This window comes from Buceros rhinoceros, unplaced genomic scaffold (assembly GCF_000710305.1).
Source record: "Buceros rhinoceros silvestris isolate BGI_N320 unplaced genomic scaffold, ASM71030v1 scaffold11980, whole genome shotgun sequence".
NCBI lineage: Eukaryota > Metazoa > Chordata > Aves > Bucerotiformes > Bucerotidae > Buceros > Buceros rhinoceros.
In genome coordinates, this window is record NW_010391340.1 from 46,331 (window position 1) to 69,696 (window position 23,366).

At 44.5% G+C, this 23,366-nt stretch overlaps 1 protein-coding gene across 1 annotated transcript in view; it reads right to left on the bottom strand.

Moving 5' to 3' along the window:
* Positions 1 to 566: 566 nt before the first annotated feature.
* Positions 567 to 23,366, bottom strand: part of DGKD (diacylglycerol kinase, delta 130kDa) — a 39,179-nt gene continuing 16,379 nt past the window's right edge. Inside the window, exons 4-29 of the mRNA XM_010141325.1 lie at positions 23,008 to 23,140; positions 22,008 to 22,114; positions 21,355 to 21,480; positions 20,156 to 20,258; positions 19,468 to 19,630; positions 17,333 to 17,441; positions 16,455 to 16,594; positions 15,625 to 15,709; positions 15,007 to 15,101; positions 14,808 to 14,907; positions 14,380 to 14,653; positions 12,391 to 12,552; positions 11,486 to 11,614; positions 10,462 to 10,558; positions 9,459 to 9,569; positions 8,620 to 8,716; positions 7,762 to 7,869; positions 7,032 to 7,145; positions 6,529 to 6,663; positions 5,724 to 5,875; positions 4,843 to 4,954; positions 4,584 to 4,676; positions 4,107 to 4,226; positions 3,657 to 3,774; positions 2,280 to 2,410; positions 567 to 1,119 (exon numbers count right to left, since the gene is read on the bottom strand). Of these exons, the coding sequence (XP_010139627.1) occupies positions 1,030 to 1,119; positions 2,280 to 2,410; positions 3,657 to 3,774; positions 4,107 to 4,226; positions 4,584 to 4,676; positions 4,843 to 4,954; positions 5,724 to 5,875; positions 6,529 to 6,663; positions 7,032 to 7,145; positions 7,762 to 7,869; positions 8,620 to 8,716; positions 9,459 to 9,569; positions 10,462 to 10,558; positions 11,486 to 11,614; positions 12,391 to 12,552; positions 14,380 to 14,653; positions 14,808 to 14,907; positions 15,007 to 15,101; positions 15,625 to 15,709; positions 16,455 to 16,594; positions 17,333 to 17,441; positions 19,468 to 19,630; positions 20,156 to 20,258; positions 21,355 to 21,480; positions 22,008 to 22,114; positions 23,008 to 23,140 (3,204 nt within the window). The 3' untranslated portion in view covers positions 567 to 1,029. The remainder of the gene's footprint in view (positions 1,120 to 2,279; positions 2,411 to 3,656; positions 3,775 to 4,106; positions 4,227 to 4,583; positions 4,677 to 4,842; positions 4,955 to 5,723; positions 5,876 to 6,528; positions 6,664 to 7,031; positions 7,146 to 7,761; positions 7,870 to 8,619; positions 8,717 to 9,458; positions 9,570 to 10,461; positions 10,559 to 11,485; positions 11,615 to 12,390; positions 12,553 to 14,379; positions 14,654 to 14,807; positions 14,908 to 15,006; positions 15,102 to 15,624; positions 15,710 to 16,454; positions 16,595 to 17,332; positions 17,442 to 19,467; positions 19,631 to 20,155; positions 20,259 to 21,354; positions 21,481 to 22,007; positions 22,115 to 23,007; positions 23,141 to 23,366) is intronic.

Consider the following 23,366-nt stretch of genomic DNA (forward strand, 5'->3'; position numbering starts at 1 on the left):
CAGAAAGAGTTTTCTGCACTGCAAGCTGAAGTAAAGAAACAGCTCTGTTGCCTGTGGCCGCAAAGGTGGCACTGAATGGGCAAGATGCTGCTCCTGGCTGTTGCCAGTCATGCTGCTCCCCCCACCAAGATGGAGCAAATTGTTCCGTATTTCACTACATTTCTCACACAGCCCAATCAGCTACTTAGCATTCCTCTCCCTTTCATCTGGCCTCCTGAAGATGAATTCAGAAGGGGGAATGTCAGAGCTATCTGTAATCTGTCAGCTCTCCAGAATCTTGTCTTTTCTTACTGCCAGGAATTTCTGAACAATTGTTTGTGATGCCTGAAAAACCTAAAGGTTGTACCATTGCCACTGGCTGGAAGAGGAGAGCCAGGCTCAGTGGAAGACCCTGCAAGCTGGTGTGAACTGCTGTTTCAACCACATGCATTGTTTGTGCAAGGCATACGTGAGTGAGAATCACTGGGAATTCATCGACAAGAGGTACTGGCTTGGAATTTCTGATGCAAAACGCATGCAACTACAGGTGCATTAAAAAGGGATTAGTAAAATACCAGGACGAGCTCTGTCCCACTTAAATGCTCTAAGATACAGGTGTGACACACAGATGAGCAGGAAAGTTTTGGGTCTGAAAAGACTGTCAGATGCTCCTGAACTAAGACTGGCCAATATATCTTTTGCCCTGAATAATTCTACTGTGATGAAGTTATCCAGTAAAGGTAGCTGTGTTGCAATTCTCAGGAGTCCTGCACTGTCACTGGAACCAGAAGTTCCCATGTTGGAGGACATGGTTCTTCAAACAGCAAGCGAGTTCTCTTCCGGGAGGCTCTGCCTGACGGCAGATAAGATGCCTCTCGACTGGATGCAGCCGTACCCCACAGGAAAAAGGTAGCACCATGCTTTGTTGATATGAGCTCTGAACAGCTACAATTTGGCTGTTCAGTAGAGACAGTTGTGAGCACATCTGCTCTGTGAGGTGACTGCTGTGCAGTTAGGGGGAATGGTAGACACAGGCGGTGAAAACAGAGGCTAAACGTCGCTGGCAGGAGTACTCCGGCTCAGCTCTTTGATCCCGTGCAGTATCCTCTTCATGTGACCCACTTTGGTCACACCCAGGTCCTGGAAGAAAAGAGAAAACCTTACCTTAGGAGAAAGGCGGGGGGAAATCACAGGCAGCCAGGCAGTGATTACAGACCAGTTACCCCCTTACAAAGAAAGGAAGAAACCAACCAGAAAGACTACAAACCTGACAGTTGTACGTGGAACCTCAAACCATGTGTCAAACAGCCATCAGAGCATGACAGGGTAACGAACACAGAGCAGGCACAGAGCAATGGAGAGAAACAACTGCAGACCATTAGCCAGAAATGCAAATTGCTTTGACTGTTAGAGGCCAAATCAAGAGAAGAGAAAAAGCACACAGATCTCAAGGGCCTAAGCTAGTAGCCAAAACATGCAGGAAGGACCAACCAGTCACATCAAATAAATGTGTGAACATTCGGGTACCATGCAACAAACAACAGGCTGGAGCTGGCAGGCATGCGGAGGAGTCAGCTGCACAGACTGCAGCAAACCTCAGAACAGGAAGATGGTCAGAATCACAAATGAAGATCCAAGGAGCATTCGACAAATACCATGCACTATTTCACAACAAAGTATTTTTCTGCTATATGCAAGTCACCAAAATGATGACACAAATCACTTGCACGTGCAAAAAAAACCACCACTTTCAGTTTTTTCTGTAGAGAAGGCACTTCCTGGTGAGGAGATGAAAAGCTGCGCAGTGTGGTTACTACACACTATTTTAAAAGATTCTCTCCATCTAGCAGCCTCATCAAAGACCACGATCATTTTTTTCTTGTAACAAAGAAGCATGTGATCTATTTGTATAGTCACTACTATATAAACCCCAAATTTTCCCAATCACAGCATCTTCTGCAAAAATGTCACAGTAGCTGAGAAGCTGAAAACTTCCATTCCATCATTAAAATCAGAGACTCTCAAGAATTCTATCTGCAATCCACTTGCTAGACTGAATTATATCTGCAGGAAGCTGTGGCAGAATTGACAGCAAGTCCCTCGACTACATGTTTTACCTCCCTGCTATTAAAAATCAGGTGACCTGAAATGGTGAGAAAATAAAACGAGGCCACAATGAACCTGTTCATCTGGCCAAGGCATGTGGAATGAAGAGCGGGCAGACCACTTCTAAGCACATTCAGCACAGAAGGTCATGCAGATGCAGCTGACTATTTCTCATGAGCCAATCATGAAAGTACCTTGAGGTCCCTCCGTTCGAGGTGTAGGAGCTCAGAGCCCCGGACGTCATGACGGATGAAGATATCCTTATACTCACAAAGACTGAGATGCTCAAGCCACGCTGCAACCTCCTCCGTTCCCCAGAGGTGAACTGTTAGAGATGGAAAAGCAGGAGTGCATTGAGTACCCAGAATCCCAGAAGACAGTGAGAGGTGAGGACACCATCAGCACTCAGTGCCAAAGGAGGGCAAGCAGTACCACAGCCTCGCACCAAGGGGAGGGAAGGACTGGCAGCATGACCCACAGTCTCAAACAAAGGAGGCAGGGCAGGGAAAGGGAAGAGTTATCTCTTAAGCAGAGGCTGGCTGCTGAAGGCAGGAGAAAGTGCGTGTTTGCTTTGACAGGATGGGATATTCTTTTTAAAGTTTACCCCCAAGTTGAAGAAGAGTAATTTCACTGATACGCCTCTGCTTACAGAACAACAGGTTCATAAAATACGTCATAAACAATCAAGCACAGATTAGTTTGCTATTTTGTACAAGCACTTGTCCTCAGTAAACAAAACGGAATTCCTCTTCCCGAAGTCAGAGGGAGAAAGGAAGAGTTTAGGCTTCCAACTTCTTGCACAGCCTCTAAATAAGAGAAGAGTAAACTTTCCAAGTTAGGGGAGGCAATGAACGAGCATCAGCATGTCAGAAAGAAGGAAACTGTACCCACAACTCCACGGCAGAGGATAGGACCCAGGAGCCCACAGAACAGGTAGTACTTCTGAATTTTAGAAGAAAATCTTCATAAGGAGAGTATAAACCAAAAATCAACAAACCCAATTGGAGAGAAAGTGTCTTAAATGGCCATTTGTTGATTCATGGCTAGTTTTTCATCTACTGACCAGAAGGATTAAAGGTCAGGGTGCACCTCTGGTGATGCTGATCCTCAGCCAATTAGACATGAAACTTGATTAAAGCCTGAGGGTGAATCAATGACAAAAACATCATTAACCATATCACAGAGAATTAACAGTGAAAGACTGGAGTTATGCGGACTTGGGCCCCACAGTCACTCTGATACTTTAAATGCCAAAATCCTCAAATTCACTTCACTAAGCATTCCCTAAAATATCCCTGAAAATGTCCGGGTGTAGGCAGCGGTAGGTACCTTCAGAGGGTACCTCCTGTTTCTGCTCAGGAATATGTGTGTGGTACCAGGGGACCATGACTTAGACAGAATGGAGCAATAAGCTACTTTGCCACATGGAAAAGACAGACTAGACCTCCAAGAAAAGACAGATGCACATGAAACAGAAGAAGGGGAGAATGTGAGAGGAAACAGACAAAGAACAGGTAGTGCTGTGACCACACTCGTGCCAGAGAGACACAAGGAATGAGCAGACTCGGTACCCGGCAGTCCCATGCTACTATGAGTCTCCTTATTTTTGTTGTTCTTTTCCTTTTTAAACTTGGTCACCAGACGGAATTTGCCACTGCGGCTGCGTTTAGAATAATCCAGCATCTGGTTCTGTAAGAACAAAAAGGGAAAATCAGGCAAACACTCATAAATTGAATGGATCAGACCAAGAGCAACAAGCACTGTTACACTCAGCTCCAAGACCTTGTAAGAGAGGAAAAAAATTCTAAACTCAGTCTGATCAAGAAAGGAAACAGAGAAAGTTGATCTCATGTCAGGCAAGGCACCTTAGCAGGAAATTACTTTCTTTAGCCCTAGGGAGCCAAGTTTCCTTCTTAATGATTTCTTCTCACATCAGTCACACATTCACAGGAAGTCAAAGACTCGCAGCCAACTAGTGAGAAAGAAAACAGCCAGGAAAATACAGCCTTGGTCCACCTCACCTCCTCATCGCAGGGCTCCATGAGCTGCCACAGCCAAGGGATATCTGCCAGTTTCCTCAGCTGGAGGTCCATGTCTGCCAGCGCTGCTTGGAGCTGCTCCTTCTGTGGAGGATCTAATTGCTGGATCAGAAATGGAAGCAAAGATGAGTTAAAAGCCATATGGTAGAACACAATCAGGTCCTTGCCTTGAAATTCCTAGCTAACAAAGCAGTTCCTCCTTTCAAAAGGAAGTGCACAGCAGGCACTCTGCCCAGAGGTAACGATTTTCATCTTTTCTGAGCTCCAAACTCCACACAAGTTAGCTTGACTGCACATCATGCCTGTGTAGCAACACCACCCTGAGTCCTGGATGATAACATTTAAACCGACTTTGTTACACAGACAAAGATCAAGACCAGCAAAATGTTGCTTGCCAAGGCAACAGCAGGAGAGGAGAGAAAGCGAGAGGCTGGTTTACTTGTGCTTTGTGCTTCTTACCAGCGCCATCTTGCCCGCCAGCAGCAGCTCTGTCTCATTATGCAGGGCTTTGACATTATTCACCATCTCTACAACAAGGCTGCAGTTCAGACCCTGCAGGGAAGCAATTCATGCACAAGTTAAGCCTGGGAATGCAGAGGTCTGAGCAGTCAAAAGGAAGAAGTCTTAGACAAGCGAGGCCTACTTTTGGTCAATCAGAAAGGAAAACCAAGAGCTATGGAACAAGGACAAAATGGGAGACGCCAAATGAGTGAAATACCTCTGTAGACTTGGATTTAGCGTAGACTTTGTCCATAGACTTGGAGCTGGCATTGACAGCATGGGCAAGCTCCTGTTCCATGTCCTGATAGGATTGGGCTATTTCCCGAATGCTAAAGAGAGAATTACAGATTGCATCAGCATATGCTCAAAGCAGGAGATCTTTTCCAACAGGTTATCTCGTTTTAGTACCCATCTGAGTGACAAGAGCAGGACTGAAGCATGGGAGGGGCACAGCCTCTGGCAAAGCAGGGCAATTCTCCCTGCTGCAGGGAGCATGCATCAGCAAAGCAAGGCCAATTTCAAGTGCACAGCTCCAGGGGCATATTCAATTCTGCACACACACTGGGATCAGCCTGAAGTACGACCTAAACATTTTAGCATGGCCATAGTGATGTGAAAGGCAGCTGCACATAAGGCAGTTTAATTAACACTTCTCCAATGTGACTCTGGGAATCTTCTCTCAGAGGCCCAGACCAAGAAGGTGCACACCCACCTAAAGGATGAGCAGATGAGCATACAGTGACTTCTTCCAGAAATCTCTGTTCAACACAGCTTGTCATCTGAGCTCCTAGAGAAGCCTTTGTTTCATTTCTGATAAAACTCATTGATTTTCAAAGATAATGGGTTATTTCAGGATTAAAGGATCCATGTTTGCTCATGAAATTAACATTTTTTGTTCAGAATGACCTAAGAAAGTTTATCCAACTTCAGTTCTCATACAGCTGGGTCAGTGCATAATGAATGATGCTACCCCCAGTGACATGGATCAGTACTGCAGAAGAGAAGAGTGAACAGAAACATCTCCAGGAACCGGGAGCACGACAAGAACTTCAAGCATCAAAGGAGGGATCTATTTACCAAAAGCAAATTGAGTCCCACCTGTGGATCAGAGCACCTGCAGTTTGACCAAACTGGTTGATTTGGGTGGATTCTTCTTCGGACATGATCTCTGGTTGCAGAGAGAAAGAGGAAGGTCGGGACAACTCACACTTCTGTTTGTCTTCCCAGGACTTCAGGGTGCTCTCAAATGCCTGCAAACACAGAAAGCGAACTCTAAACTACTCGTAAAGCTCCTATAAAAGACAAAGCCTGCCTATGCCTGTAAAACATGTAGATCTGGTATAGACAATTTTCACTGCAGGATCCAGCTGACTGGCTTAAGTTTTCTGTGTCACATGCTTGCCTTGGCTTAACTTTTGCTCAAGTCTAGTTTTAGTCAAAATTGCTGTGCCAATTCTGAGGGCCTGACTAGCAAAAAATTGTGATATGCGACAGACACACACTGCTGAGCAAGGCGTAAGACGTTGCTTTACTTGGTGGACGAGGTATAAGCCACATATTGAACAATAATGAGAAATTTAAATATTGAACAGCTGAATCCAGGCAACCCACTGCACTCAGTGAGGAAGGCATTCTGTGGGAAAAACAGCGCGTTAACCAACACTGTTACAAGGCACCTAGAAAAGGAAGCAAAATAAGTGTGCATAAACGACCTTATTTACGTGATTTCCCAAGAGGTGAACGCAAGTTCAATCGTGTTCTTGCCAAAAAGTTTTATAGTGTGTAGCAAAACATGCTTCTTACATTCACAAAGATAAGCTTTCACGTGTGGTCACTGCCACACTCTCTGGGAGTATGTGACATCATCACGTGTATGTACTACACAGTGCCAGGCTGCTCTTACCCTGTCTCGGGTGAGGGTTTGTGCCCTGTTCTTATGAACAATCCAGATGTAACCTGGAGGCTGGATCCAGGCTTCTCCATCCACTTGCACAGGAACTCCCTCTTCCCCAAGGATTGCTATCTTCACTGTCCGACACTGCAAGAAGTGATGGCATCAGAGAAGCTCTAAAATGTTGGTTTTCCAAAAGCATGAGACGTTCTCTTTCTTTCCAAAGCACCTCCCCCCGTACTGCTACTAGATGCACATGTGCCTGGATGGCAGGGACCCTTTGCTGCGTCTTTGGACTAATCTGTATTTGAGTTGTTAGTCTAACTCCTACCACAATGACATTAGCAAACAATTACATGCCCAAGTTGCCCCTGGACATGCTCATTTTCACCCCTGGTGGATGTTCTTTCCATGGACAGGAGAGAGCACAGAGGGCTTTACTGACTGAAATTGGCAAAAATGTCACAAGCTGGAGGAGAGGGAGGCAAGAAGAGCTTGCAAAAAGCAATTGGTACCTGTGCAATCCGGTGATGCTGTAGGTTTATCACTCGTGACACTGCCATCTGCATGCTACCAAACACTGCTACCACCTCCAAAATCTTGTCATCAAAGGAGGGGGCTGTAAATGTCTAGCCAGATAGAAGTGAGAGAAAATTCAGTTGACATCTAGCTCTGTGGAGAGCTTTCCTTTGCCCCCTATTGGTGCAGATCTGGGGTTTGGCTTTCAGTTGTGCTATTTCATCTGTGTAAAAGTAACAAGGCTAGAAGGTGAACACCTGCAGTGAGTCAGGAGGGCGAAAAAGAGGCCTTGATATTCCCACTGTACCTCCAATGGCAGCTAAAGTATAATTCAAACCAAAGACTGTAGGCCATAAGGCAATAACTATCCTTATGAGAGTAAGCACTTTTTCATCTCGAAGCCTACGATGATTCTGACTGGAGCTATCTTCCTTTGTCTTCAAGGGGCTTTACTGAGACAGGCAGTCTGAGAGAAGAAGGTCAATTGAAAGCACTTCCTGGCAGTAGAAATGCTGAGGACAGCATCTGTATTTTTTCAGAATCACTACAGACTGCTTGGGTACAAAGCTGCTGAAGCCTGGATTTCAGCATCCTGTCCACTTCACAGAGGAAGTACATACAGACAGGCCCCTTGCCCTCTTCTTCCAAGCACTATTCTCAGGAGCTGTGACTTCAAAAGCAACAGTAAGTAAAAACACTTCCTGTATTGCCTCAGAGAATACTCACATCATCCTCCTTGGTTCCCCCCCAGAAGTTGGTGCCTCCTGCGTAGCTGGGTATGTTCAGTACGGCGATTCCCTGGAGGCTGGGCAAAGGGATTGGCCTCCCATCACACTGCACGGAAAATAAAGCAACATCAATCTCAGCACAGCAGAGGAGAGCCCCTCCTGCCAGAGCATGCTCTCTAAGAACAGAAAACAGTCTGCACAGCTTAGTAATAAATTAATTCAGGTTTCTTCCAGTTTACTCTTGACCTAATGGAGCAGAATTTATCCATTCATGTCTCATGCACCATGGCTCCTTTGACAGAGGGATGCTGTCGCTTCTTTTCCCCAGACAGGAATAGGGCACACCTGAGGGGCTTGGCAAAACCTCTTGATTATTCCTCCAGAATGGGGAACAAAACTTCTGAAACACTGCACAGGCTGCTGTGATAAGGTCTCCTCCTGCAAGATGCCTGTTTGCTGTACATGGCTTACACAAGAACATTTATTTTCCAGTTCAACGCACACTATAGTGTAGTTAAACTAAGAGCTTTCCACTGCTCCTCCAGTCTGAAATGATTTGTTCACACGAAATGCCACATAACAATCTTATCTCTGCTGAATACTCAGCTGGGTACAGCTAATACTTTCCAGCAGGATGACACCTCCCTTACGGGACGGGAATACAAGTTATCTCCCAGAAGCAGGAAAAGCTACTTTTGGCTAGCTCAGGGAGAGAGAGATACAGCAAGTACGTTGTTTTGGGCAGGCAAGAGAAACACCCTAATGTCACCAAGCAGAATCACCACACCAAAGCGTCTGACCGAGATGCAATTAGGCATCCCAGTTCTAACATGAGAAGGGCATGCTAATTCCTTACCTCCAGCAAGACTTTCTGCTCGAGATTTTTATATGTTCTGTGCAGCAGCTCCTTGGTCCCCAATACTCCGTACCACATCATGTTTTTCGTACGACTTCTAAGGAGACAAATCAAAAAAGTTAGCATAGGTGTTTGCCTTTTCACTTACAAGAACCACCCCCCACATCGAAATAGTACCTCCTACACCCTAAAATACAAAGGTGTTCTGCTTCCAGTAAGGTCAAGCACTCAAAATGGTATCGCCAGTGCTAGGAAACTACTCCTCTTTATAGAAATGTCAGGCAGGAATTGAGGATGACTGAGTAACACACACTACCAGATTCCCCTGGCACAGAACTCCTCTGTCTCCTTCCAGGACATCAACAGTGTTTTGCCAGATTAGCTCAAGTACAGCAAACGTACCAACCCCAGGTTACACAAAGCACCCTGTAGTTGCCCAGGTATTCAGAAGGCCAAAACCTGTGGCTTGTATTAAATTAGGATCAAGGCCAAAATCAGCCTCACTAGCATTTAGAGATGTGCTTCTCTCATAGCTAAGTAGCAAGCCCAGGAGAAAAATCTGTGAGTGAGATCATGAATAGAACTGATACACTAAATCCACACCAACGTAGCTAATCAATGATGTTATACTAGCCTCAACAGCATGATGAATCAGTAATAAATCAGCAATTTATCTCCTCCATCACCATCTCAAGCCTTGAAGGAGCATTACACAGGTAAGTCTGACGATATGCATACTCAGGAGACTTGCACACCATTGGCTTCAAAACCACAAAGAAACATAACGTGGTTTCAGTCACTTCTGGCAGTATCCAAAGGCTGGCCAAAGCCAAACCCACCTGCATTTCTCGGGGTGCTCATCACGTTTATTGTTGAAGTCCAAAGAAATCTTTGCATCCAGTCCAATTCCAAAGTAATTATTCATGACGCACTTCTCTGTGTAACATTCACTGCCAAGCAGAAGAACAAAAGTCCCACTCCTAAGTCTATGTACCATTTGGTATAAAACTCACGCGTCCCCTCTGGCCACATCGTAATTCTCTTGCATAAAAAGGTGAAGAGGAAGGCTTTACGCCAGCATGCTCCAACAAGCACTGCTGGAAACTGCCTAAAACCCACACGGAATACCATGAAAGTACCTCGTGATAAGCACAGGTCCCTGGCCTGCAAGGGCCACAGGTCTGTCTGTAAGACTTCACAGCTCCAAGATTTGCAGAGTAATTCTCCCCTTGCCACACTTCATTTACAAAGAGCTATGATGCTGATCCCTGGTGTTGTGTAAAAGGTCTCACAAAACATCGGCAATACTAATTGCTTATACATATATTCGGTGTAACCTTCAGAAAGCCCGACAAATGAGCTCGAAAGTGTCAGCTGCTATTCTCAGGGGCACTGAATCCCCTGAAAAAAAATTTGAAGTCCGGACTTCTACTGTTAAAACAGTAGAAAGAGCCTGAGAAAGTCTTCACATCTTATTTCCCAACTGCCTCCCCTATTGAGGCCTGCCCACGACCATTCTTGAGCCTCCATGCTCTAAGGGTAGTGATTCCCCCATTGGTTATTGTCTACTACAATAAGCCAGAGCCCTCTCTGAGTCTAGGGGGAAGAATGATTTAGATTTCATTCTCACCTAAAACCTAAAAATCTTCTACCGTGAGTGAGATGTATCGCTGCATGTCTAACTACATAAACCGATCCTCACTGGCACCCAGCTTATGAACTCATCTACATCGCTCTGGGCTGCTGCAGTCTGTTATCTAGCTCTATAAACTAATCTGCTTCTCTGCTGACGTCCATTTGGGAATGCCCACTCCCTCCCTTCAGCCTCCTGGGCATACTCACAGATTTTCAGGCTCAGAGTTAAAGGGATCAGCATGGATCAACAATCGGCTGATGACAGAGCTCCCAGGCAAAGAACCAGACATGCCAGCACGGATATCTGCAGGACAATTGACCACAGGGACAAGTGTGATTAATACTAAGCAGCAAACAGGTAACTTCAATCTCAGAGATAAGATGATGGGGTAGAATACATTAATTCTTGTCATTCACTGTGAAAGTTAATAGCAATAGTGTTTTCTTGCACTCCAGAAGGCTGAGCTGTCTCAACAAGAAGAAGGGTTTCTGGGGCTGCCTGCAGAGTTTTTGATTGACAGGGTATTGCCTAAGGTCAGCGGCACAGTTGTACAGGCGCACAGACGTGGGAAATAGGAGTGTATTCACTGCAGTAGCTTTTATGTTCCAGGGTGAGATGTGCAACGCTCTTGCTTCTATGAGTAGAGAGAGAGGAGCAGGACTGAAGTTATTCTCCAAAGCTGGTGACCCACAAACAGAAGCTTTGTCAGAGAGGAAGGAAATTACCTGCTTCCAGAAGAAACACTTAGAACAAGTAATTTGGGGGAAGAAGTGGAAGGACAGCACCACGATGATAGAATTTCCTACACAAGATGTGGGAGATGGGCATTCTGCTGGGTTTGTGCACCTCCAGTGGCTTCAGCCTTCACCGAAGACACTGCTGCTCCTAGCCTATGGCTGCCACTCTTCAGAGACCCTCTCAGCAGGATTGTATCACCCTTCTCAAGGTTACTTTGAGCTCAGTATCTCCTTCTAATTGGCATCTAAATTCTGCCACTGCACAGTGTTAACAAAAGTCTGTGTCTAGGTCTCAGCTACAAACTGGAAACTATTACAGCTCCCTCCAGGTCTCCACTTTTCAGCCTAGTGCACAAAGGGATTTCTCTCCAAGCAGGCAGGAGGACATCAGGCAGGACAATTTCATGTTTTCACGTGGAGACTGCAGCCTGCCCTGCTGTTACCCACACTCCAGTTGGCTGCCTCAGGGGGAAGTGGTGGGTGTTTCACTTACTTGGGTAGAGGATTTTTGTGTTCAGCATTGGCAAGTTGTCCCGGTTTCCTGTCTGGGGAGGGAGAGATGCAGAGCTGCCCAGTGACAAACTTCCTTTGTTTATTAGCCTTTCACAAGGGGACTTGGACGCTGTAAAACACAACACAAATATGGTTATTGACAAACACAACACTGTGATTCAGAGCAGTCCCAGCAGCACAGCCGAAGCAGCAAGACTGTGTCAGGAATCACCCAACAGCAAAACACTCTAGCCATCATAAAATAAAGAGTTCACAGAAACAGTCACTGAGAGACAGAGATGTGACATATGTGCAGCCAGAAAACCTCACAGACTGGAGGTCCCAAAAAGTCACACGCAAATATTAGAAATGGAGATGAGAAAAAGCTGGTGCCAGCAGCACAACAGACAGCGTATTTGGCTCCAAATCAATACTCGGATAGGTTCCCAATATATTTGCAGAGATCTCTAACAAATTACTCATATAACACAGTTACTAAAGCAAATTGGCTTCCATTCTCTGTTATCTGCAAAGGGTGGCAGGGGCTTACAGGGAAATGTGATCAGGTAGACGACATGAAAAATGTTCAAGACCATCTGTGGTCCAAGCACTGAAAGCCAAAAGAACCCATATTACTGGCTAAAGTGCCAGAAAAGTTCTGAATGCCAGGCTTCGTATGCGAAGATCACGGACCAGCCACCAGAGACGGTGCGAAAAGCGGGATGTATGATGTACAGGCTAGAGCACAGAACCGTGAGAAGCTTGGCCTCTGACCAGCAATCACTCAAAAATTAGAGGAAAACAGAAACTGGAAGGTAATACACATAACACCTCCCTCATGTTTTACTACTAACAGAATCGGAATTCACAGGCAAGATCTCCCCAGTGGCAGCCCAGCAGCAGTACCTTTCCGCTGGCTCCTCCCTTTGGATACTCCATAGCTGCTGCTGTGAGATGACTGCAGGGAGATTTTATCCTCGTTTCTCAGCTCCTTGCCTTCTTCAGAGGCTGAGAGACTAAGGAGGAAGCCCTCTTGCTCCTGGGTCTGGGCGTTCTGCTCATCCACAGCTATAAGGAGAGAGAAAGTAGGTGAGTGTCTCACAGCTCTTCTAGCAAGGAACACCTCCCACTGATGCAAGTAACAACAGGATAGGACTTTAAAGGCCCTGATTCCTTAGTGGAAAGAACAGGAATAACAAAAAGGTTTCCTATATAATTTGTCTCAACTAAGGCCCACTCTGGAGAGCTTCTGGAACTGTTTTCTTTGCTGAGCTCTTTATCAGTGAGGCTCTACACAGAAGTGTCCACCTTTAGTGCTACAGGTACTTAAACTTCCTGAGATGTAAACTGTGCTACAGGTGATGGGCTGCCATTTATTTGCATTTAGATGTTGCCAGAAATTGTGGATGGATATTAAATGATAAATTTAATGAATTTTCTGTTTGCTTAATCTGTACTGGGGCAATAGGATCAGCCGCTTGAAAATGGCACTTAGACACATATAATCAGGAGGAAGAAAACAGCTGGTAAAAAACAATACAAATGAAAGTATCAGATTACATACTTTGGAAGAAGAAAACCAGTTTGGAGAAGTTGAAGAAATATACTTTAAACATAACAGAGGTTGGCCAAGAGCTGGTAAGAATTAAATGCTAGCATGTGGCCTAAGAAATCAAAACTCCTTTACGTGTCATCAACAGGCGTTCCTTCCCAGCAACCCCTCACAGGGCACGGCTGTGTGAACAACCCTGAGCTGTTCTACCAGCTCACTGCCTCTGCAGGTGGATGACCCTCCCTTCTTTCAGTGTCTTCCCCTCCCTTGTGCTGACTCTCGCATTCATCAAAACTAACTACAAGGCAACTCAACTCACTAGCCCAGCAGAAATACAATCTCCTCTAGCTGGATTAAGCAAATTGGTTGGGCTCCAAAAGAACTCCCACAAACATCAAACCAGCATAAGGTAAGCAGCAGCGAAGTGGGGCAGCAGTGGAAGTCCAGACCTCTACTTCACCAGAAGCAGGCTGTTTGCTCAGCTTCCATCACCTCATGCAAGTTCACCTTCAGGACATGTTGTATACAAGAAAATCCATGCAGTGTTGCAATGATCTCTAACTTACTACGTAGTTGTTCACAGTGCACATTTAGGTGTGCATGGACATCACATCTGCAACCTCAATGCTTTCATCTTCAGTACTCAGCTGTTAAGTACTCCCTTCTGGTTAAAGTTAAACTACTGAGTTTATGACTAACATCTGGGAGGCTGTCACCTTTCGAAGGAAATGGAACTTTAAGCTACAGGCTTGAGTGGCTGGAGAGAGGTAAGGGTCGAGATGTGGAGAAGAGGGTCACCTGCCCAGGAAGTCAACATCAGAACAGAATTTATTTGCATCAAGGTGCAGTATTGTAACATTTTCCCAATGACAAAGCTAGTTTAAGAAGTTCCTGCCCTCTCTTGCAGCAACAGTAGAGCCCACTGTTTTGCTGGGCTCCACTATAGTAGAGGTTTCTAAACCAATCCAAGCTAAAATACTTTCTTCCCAAGTGTTTTCAGATCTGTTTTCCAGCAAGGCCACACAAACAGTTGCACTGACACAATTGTGGTATGGGTGGAGACAGGCAGGAAATGCAAATGAACAGAGCGTGGGAGGGCAGTAACTTCCTCAACCAGCCCTGTGGGAGAGAACACACCTTGAACTTCAGGCTGCTTTACCAAGCAATGTTTCAAACAGGTGGGCTTGGCAGAGATGATTCTGAAACTAAACAGCCAGGCTTACTGAGTAGCTTCTCTAGCTCAGGAAAGCTGTTTTCAATCAAAACCCCACGCCCCTCTGGAATACAGGAAATTTATACTTCTCAAGAGTCTGTAGCCACAAGCAGGACTCCTGACAGGTTACCTTTTTCTGCATGCTCTATTATCTGACGAATGGCTTTTTTCAAGCTGTTCGCTCTCAACATGAGCTGTTCTCGAGGACGAAATATCTGGGGCCGTGCAGTACAGGACGAGCCCACCGACCGGTCGCTGGAGGAATCACAAGCACTGCCTGGCCCATCACCATCTTCGGTTTCTTCTGCAATGGTGGGAGGAGGGTTTGGCAGAGATGAAGATGCTTGAGATTCATCGTTCAGTGTCTTCAGCAACGAGTCCAGCTTCTCCTTCAGGACAGAGCACTACAAGGCAAAGAAGAACATCTGAACAGAACCAACAGGAGACTGGGTAGCTCATTCTTTTAGTGCTTGCTGAACTGCTGTTGTCCTAGTTCTTTGAAAACAGAGCAGTTTTCCACTTCAGAAGTAGAAAGCCAAAGAATTTTTCCAATTTTACCTTCCTGGCCATGACTTCTGATTCTTCTGAGCTTTCTGTTGCCTTCTCATAGGCCTTCCCTACTCGAGCCACAAAATCCTTCACTGTCTCACAAAGCACCCTAGACAAAGAAGGAAGTGAAAACAAAGTCATGTGAGGATTGCCTCAGAATTTTCAGAGTGCAACTTCGACTTAGAGCAGTTGTCCTCCAAGTACTCACTTGGCTGAGGAGATGACCACTGAGTGTTGGTCAGAAGTCAAAATTTTGGACAAATGAGCAGCCACAGAGTCTTCATAGAAGAGAATCTTCTGCACCTGGTGACAGTCAGAAACAAGCCACTGGGGTGCTGCTTCCCAGCATTACAATGTAAGCGATATATCCCTGGTTCCCCAGAGTACTGTCATTCTACAGGTTCCTTTTGCCCTAGAAAAGTTCTGTGGTCCAGAGCTCAGTTACTCACTGAAGACCTGAGTCTGCTGAAGAAACTGAACCTAGAAATCATCAGCAGCACAGTTCTTACAGTCTCTGATTAACTGTGGATCTAAAAGTGGTTTTTTATGATTGCTATTGCAGCTTTCCACAATTTCAACAACTTGATGTCATGACAGCAAACAGAAGTCAATCATTTCCTCTCTGTCCTGTTCCAAAGCATCATCTTCTCATCCCTCATTATGATTGTAGACTCTGGTAACCCAATTTCCATCCTCTCCCTAATTCTGATCCTTGAAGCTCCTGCTACACCAAAGTCACGGCTCAGGCCTCCAACCACTGCCTCCTATCTTGTACATTCTGAGGCTGTTGCTCCCGGTTCCCTGTCCTCTGCATCTCACCAGGTACCTCAGAATCCTCACTGAAATCTTCAGTGACTGTGGAAGTGGAGGCTTGGCGAGGGAGTTTGGTTTCATACACCATGATGCTCCACCTGTTGAAAAGGAGGCATCAAACTTGTCACTACAAGGCAGATGATTACCTCCTTTAACCAAAGGACATAACAGGTTAGAACCTCAAAGCAGAACAAATTGCACTTTGGCAGGTGCAGGACTAATGTAAGGAAGCCACAGAGTTGCAATGGAACTGCAAAGGGCCTGAACTGGGGGAAGAGAGAAAGGCGACACTATGAACAAGTTTCCTACAGCACAAAGAACTTTTCTCTGTACTTCTTCCCTCTCTCACAGAAATGCTACGGGCATTATTTGATTCAATGTAACAGATGCCAAGATGCAACTCTAAAGATAAGAAGCGTTTTTAATTGTACAAAGATATAGAGGATGTATCAATCTCAGGATTAAAGATGTCCATTTCTGCATTCGGCTTTCATTTCTAAGTCAAACTCAAGATAAATTGGTTCAAATTTACCAAGAATAAGAGTTAGCTTAAAAAAATAAATCATGACTGCAAGGCTGACAAATTCCATTGATGAGAACTCTGGAACACAAGAGAGGACACTGGACATCAGAAAATTTCACTCATTACTGTTCAGCCGTGACACAGCAAGCCTGGCTACCTTTTGTTGCTAAAGGGTGACAGAGAATTGTTAAATTAAAAATGTTAACTGGCTTTAGTGAGAAGTCCAGCAGCTGGGCAGAACCAAGAACTGCCCCCCTCTCCTGAAATGGTATATTCACACAACTCTTGAGCAGGGGAGGACGTTAATGATAGTTACTCACCTGTCCAGCATTTTGGTACTGGCCCTCTCCAGCTTCTCCAGGATCTGTGGGAGCTGGGTATCATCATCACAAGCAGACCCCCAGCCTAACACGCGGGCAAGGTCATTCCCTGTTCCCAAGGGCAGCACTCCCAGCTGGCACTGCAGTAGAGAAAAGGAAACCAAAACCCATATTCCAACGGGAAGAGACAAGCCACAAGCAGCGACACGTAACATGACTGATTTCTTACAAGGAACAGTCATTGAGGAACAGCTAGTCCCAGGCTGAGCAGAAAGTAACTGGATGGGGAAAACAGCCAGAAAAGCATGCAAGTAAGGAAAAATTTCCACTACTTTAAAGCTGTTAATGGCGAGAGGAGCACCTTGCTAAAAGTAGCCCCTCCTACAGACGTATTTATTTAACCATCAGGTGGTGCTATTGCTTTTTCTGTAAAATTAGCACAGACAGCTCATAGCAAAATGGAAACTCATTAAACGCTGTCTGATACCTCTACTCCAGTGAAGTTTCTGTCTATCCCAGACTCAGAAACTACACCATGAGAATTAAAGGGAGATGAGAAGCATAAAACCCTCATGGAACTTCCAGTTTTCTAACCACAGCCCTTTCTCAGTATAAGTCTCTGCTGCAACACAGTGGGAGTAACTCAGAGCTACTCGAAAAGCTGGATCCAGTGCACAGAAGCACTGGAGATATAAATGACACATTAGTCCTGTACTGCTTCTTGCAGAAAACTACTGCAAGAACACTGCTGTGGTAAGCCTTCAGTGGCCTCAGTCCTGGGGCAAAATACACCTGTATGATCAAAGAAAAGTGCTCCTCAACCCATGCTGTTGTTACTACTTCCTTCTTCCACCCAACCAAGCTCTTTGGGCAGGTACCTGCTTGTGAAGATTGAGGCTATCAATTTCGGAGAGAACCCAGCCAACACTTCCGTCCCCACCGCAAACTAGAATCCGGAAAGTGTCAAATTTCTGGAATAAGCGTAAACTACGGAGAAGGAAAAGAAAAAAGCAAAAGGGAAGAACCATCAGCTGTTACAGGAAGAAATCATAAACAATTCCAATCTAGGTAACAAACACACCAGATTTACTGAAGTAGGCTCTGATTTCACAGCAAACACGGGCCACTGCCAGATCACAGATGAATTAAAATGATTATAAATAAGGAATTATAAACACAGCTAAGCAATTTACAATGGCTATTCACTGAAGAAATACATTCCAGACATACTCCTCTACTAAAGCAGGGCACTTTGGTCTGAACAGAAGAGGAAACGAGCATTTGATAGCTGATTATCCACTGAATTAATTCCTTTTTGCAGATATGCTGTGTTCAGCCTAACAGTAGTTATTTGTCACTGTTTGGAGTGCTCTGATGTCACCGCCTTCGCACTGAAGGCCACACCAATTAAAGCAAAGCTTGAAGAGTGGGAACCTCATGCAGTCATTCAGCAAGCAGACAACTGTAGGAGGATGTAAAGCCTCACAAGCTTTAGTCCTTCTGGGTAAGCAACATGAATCAATGCCCTGGCGTCTTGTCTGTTCTGCAGACAGGCAAACAACTCACCAGCAGGACAAGTGTGAATTTCTCTATTCAACCTTTCCAGAATGTAAAACCCAACCTCTCCTTAAGCGTTTTGAATCTGTGCTTCTTGGTGACCATCTTCCAGAAACACTGCCTGCTTTTACTTCAGTTTTGTACATATTTATTTTTTTAGTATTACCTAAACAGGATTTGCTGTAGTATGTGAAAATCATTACTTCTTCAAGCATTATTGACACATTAAAAAGGGCCATCAGAAATCACGGCATCTTACGGGACAGTTTGACTGGCACTAGTTGAGAATATTTAAACTGCCAAGAAGCAGCCTTCACCCCGTATCACCATTTCCTTTTTAAGAACGCATACAAGAGCAGCTCCTTTTAGAGGTGTGCAGCACAACTTGAGAAAGTAATTGATTCCCTCCCTTCCCTTCTCTCCTGCTTAAAAGTCTCCAGTCAGCCCAGCTGGGGAGTTGAAGAAGAAAAGTATTTGCTGTCCATTATTTATCAGCCAAACACCTCCCTTGTACAGCATACTGGGGTTTTAAAGGCCAGTGTTTTGCAATGCACTATGGCAAGAAACTGCAATAATTCTCAGGAGAGCAGAACTTAACAGACACTCATCCAGGAGTGGATACTCCCGGATTTAGCACCCGGCATCTACAGGTCTTAGTCACAGACGTTGAGTCACACTTAGAAAAATATGAAGGAAATTCACCTTATGTTGGGCTCTTATTATAAGAAGCACCCATTCATGACAAACGTTACTCAAATACAATGCAACAGAGAAATATTTGGAAGGGGGCAAACTACAGACCTAACTTCATTTTTTTAAACAGAGTTGTAGAAAGACACCAAAGGAAATTGTTGCACAGCACTCACTTTTTTTTTTGAAGCCATAGATATTCTAGTGTAATCTGCTAAACAAGTCTGAAATGTCATCTAGATCCCAGGGCAGAACCAATTTTACCAAAAGTACTCATAAAAACTGTTTTCCCAATATGATCATAAAAATCTTCAAGGGATGGAAGTCTCACATTCTTCCCAGGTAAGTTATACCTAGGTAAGTCTCATCTGCTCTCTAGGACATCTGTCTGTTCACCTGATTTAACTCTCATTAACACTACATGCCTGTTACCAGTCTGTTTGCTGACAAGCCATCTTCTGGTTTCAAGCTTTCCATGCTTGGTCTTCTCCCAGAGGAGTGTTTCTGGAACTCCCCCCAAACCCCTCAAGCTGTCCTGCTGTTACTGATGAATGGAAATAACGTCCTTTTCAACAACACTTCTGGTTTTAGCTAATCAATAACACTAAACACAGAGGGGAAACCTCCTCCAAACTTCATACGTATCCAGTCTTTTCTGAGGAATAGATTCATTGCTATATTTGGGGATGAGCTTATAATGAAACAAATCACTAGTGCTTTTCTGGTATTTACAAGGAACATGTGCTGCCATAGAATATCTGCTTACCCAAGGTGAGGTCCTCCATTCATGAGGTCAAAGACCTGGGCTGGATTCAGTAACTGTTTGAATCTTCGTAGGAATTTTACACCTTGGTTGTCTCCACTTTTTGAGTTGACGAAGACTAACAAAGGGCTTGTGCAAGAAGGGGGACAAGTAGCTTTCCAGAAACCTGTTGGGGAAAAGGCAAAGGAGAAGAGGGAAAAGCCAAGAGATGTGAAGCTGCCCATGGAGACAGAGTGAGAAAAAACCCAACACCCCACACCCCAGCACAGCTATGAAGAAACTAATACTTTCCTTGTGCTTATGGCACTCACTGGGTGAACGCCAAATGCGCACAGCCCTGAATCCAGCATGAACCACAACTCATGCTGCCAAATGTTACACTTATCTCCTAACAGTACGCCAAAATTTTCAGCTTCCTCAACTTTCCCAAACTGCTTCTGCAATAATAGTTGTTCTCAATAAATTTTAACAGATGCAGCTCAGCAAATACTGAAGTTACAGTGTAATAAAATGAATGCAAAAGCAAAGCAAACGGCTCTCTGCCACCCTTCAGCAGTGCCTCCCAGTCTGGAATTTCAGCAACACCAAAAGCAGCATTTTCAGTTGACAGAGTCTGGCATTAATACTGTTAGCTGAAGGGACTGTGACTGAGAGCAAGAGAAAGAAGGCACTGCTTACTAGCAATACTTACCATCTGAATCGATGCTGTTAAGAGCAGTAGGAGGAATGACAGATACTTTGCACAGTCCCAGAGGGCACTTGTTTGGCAACAACTCTTTACATGCTGTATGTACCTGAAAACACCACCAAAAAAATATCATTCAGACCCTTTTGAGCACTGTAGTACAACTCACAAAGCCACCCAACAAGTTCCTGTAAAGGAAGAGTAGGAAGGAAGAGGGGGCAAATCCAAGGAAATGACAATTGATTAAGTTATTACCTAATCAGACTCTTCTATTAAATCTCCTCTTTCTGTTATTATGTACTTTTTCTGCCATCTAAATGTATGAGACCAGCACTCTGAGTGCTGAGAGGACCAGATAACAGATCTGTGGCTCTTAGAGCCCTCAGGCATTCTGCTTTCGAAATCCTACCCTCAGCTCAGAGATCAAAAGTAGCAACAAAGAATGAACTGGGAAGTAAAGAAAAGGAGAAAGCAAAAAACAAAGCAGGAAGACATGAGGAACCTAAGAGGTAAGAGAAGGGACTAATAAAGCCATGCAAAAAAAGGAAATACAAAGTAGAGTAGGGCACTTCAATTGTTCCCAGTACACGAAGACTGCAATTAGAGGGTTTGCTTGGGGTTTCAGTCCCCACTCCCCACATTAGAAACACGTATTTTGTGATATTATTAATATTACTATTATTAATATTAAATAATTAATATTAATATTATTAATATTACAGACAACTGGAAACATAGCAAGATCTGCATCATGGCAGTGGTTAGGCAAGAGGAACCTATTGTGATGGGAAGGAAAATTGCTATTATTAAAATAGCTTATTATTCTTTAACGTCCTTTTTTGTTGTGCTTGTAGAAATGACAAATAGTGGCTCCTTAAAATCCAACATCTCCCATGCCTAAGGCACTGATTCCTATCTAGTGTAACCAGATTCTTCTGTTAAAGCTCACTCTCAAAAAAAAAATGAGCTTGCAGAGAAGCCAGATACTTATTTCTGGTCTTACTTCTATGCATCACAGTGATACTTTCCAGCCCAAATTTAAATTTCTATCTCTTGCAGGCCTCTGGAGAAAGGACAATGAAGTCCTTCATAGCAAATACTGACAGTACGGTTAGAGATTTCATTTGAAATAAACGTCATTAGAAGAACACACTAGAGAGCTGATCAAAGACTATCCCTTTACTGAAATGTTTTATTGAACTCACCATGGCTTTGCACCACAGGCAGCGCCAGTCTTGCAAACGTAGGACACTGCCACAGGTCTTATCACACACAGTGCATTTGGCACTCACGGGCAGGTTTCCTTCCAACCACTGATGGGGCATCGAGATCTGCAAAAGGCATAGAGGGAGAGAAGCAACATGGACTTTCCAGAGTGCAACTCAAGGGCGCAGGATGCATTGTGGCACTGAGACATGCAGAGAGACAAGGCTTTATGTGTGCTGTTTAAGGACAGCAGAGGCGATTTCTAGAAAACACCTGAGAACTTCTCTGAGCATTTTACATCACGCTCAAGCACATAGACCACGTGACTTGCTCCAGGCTCCCCAAGAAACACTGACTTGCATCAGACATCCCATATGATAAGCTATTGCTCCAATCACTCAATTATCTTTCTTCTGCCAAAACTCAGCCCAGGTTCCCCATGCCTCCGATTATTTAACCTCAATTCCCAGTCCATAGCAGGATTCTCTTCCTATTAAGGAGTCCTTGCTACTGTGGTTGGACTTTTCACACAGAATCTCCCACTCTGGCAGTAAAGGCTGAATCTGCCATTTGTACAGTGAAGGAAGTTGCAGAGCACCTGCCAGCGCTTCCACATCAAGATAAGGCCAGAATAGTTAAGAAAAACACCTACCCCATCTTCATCCTCAATGATATCCTTCCCGATAGAGGCCAGAGTTGTCCACTTGCAATTATTGGTTGCCCGCACAGCACACCGCTTGTGAGCTTTAAACTTGCACACTAGAGAGGAAAAGAAGACTCTATTAATCCTGTCTCAGAACATGCAATGTGGCAGCCTGTGCAAAAGCTTTCCCCAGTGACCATATTTGGCTCCAGAAGACAGCATGGGCGCACACTACCCTTGTTAGCGCTGCCAAAACTGTCAGCTCTAAATGTACTGAGTAAGATGAGCTAGCTATTAATTCCTGCCTCGTCACTTTTGCCAGCTGCCTATACAAAGCTTAGTTATCACCTTGTTAAATTTGACATGATTTACAGTCATACACTCCTGCATCCCACATTTATGCAGTGTGGGTGTAACCTCATTCACGCTGGAAATATGAGCTGTGTGCAGCCAGGCATGTCTGCTATGCCAAAGCTGGAACACCATAACTTCCTGGCATCCAAACACTTAGAAGGATGTTCTTAGAAACACGATTATTCTTTAGAACAGGAGTAATCTTATGAATATTCCATCTGATATCTCTCTTTAGTTCACTTGAGAGGTATGATTTTAGTAAGGATGGCATTATTTGGATATGGGGGGAAAAAAACCCGATCAGCTATATTACTAGCAGGACCAGCACTAAAAGCATGAAAACATCATCGCATCTATTATCCTTTTATGAAATGTCAAGATTCTGATCTTGACTTCTGCAGGAAAATTCTCTGTGAAGCTGAAGGGATTCAGCAGCAAAGTGTTTCAGCATCAGCTTCAGAGAAGACCTCCAGTCTCATACACAGCCAGTGGCTCTCTCAACTTTATTATGCAGCTAAAATAAATATATTATTATTTATTATTATTCTACATGTTTTTGCCAACTTAACAACACTCCTCTTAAATTATCTGTGGAACATGGCACTGAGCTATAAGGACAGTGCTCCCAAAAGAGGAGACAAGAGAGCATGCTTACCTTCACATGAGAGTCCGTGTGACGTGACTCCAGATAATGCCTCCCGACACACGTTGCAGTACGTCGGCCGAGCATGTGAGCAGGCGTACCAGTTATGCATCCCTGAGAAATGGTCCATGCTGTACTGGGTAGACTAATGAAATAAATGTATGACAGCAAAGTCTAAAGTAGAGCAACAAGACTTTTTCCTTAAATCAAAAACTTGCACAAAGCTGCCAGGAAAGGCAGAAACAGAATACTTTTACTAGAGAAGAGTAGGTCACATGCAGTTTATACACCCTAGCTGTAACTCGAGAAGGTCTTTAAACCAGAAGAGACTACTTGAAGAAGTAGCCACACCTGCATTCCTGATCCTGTCC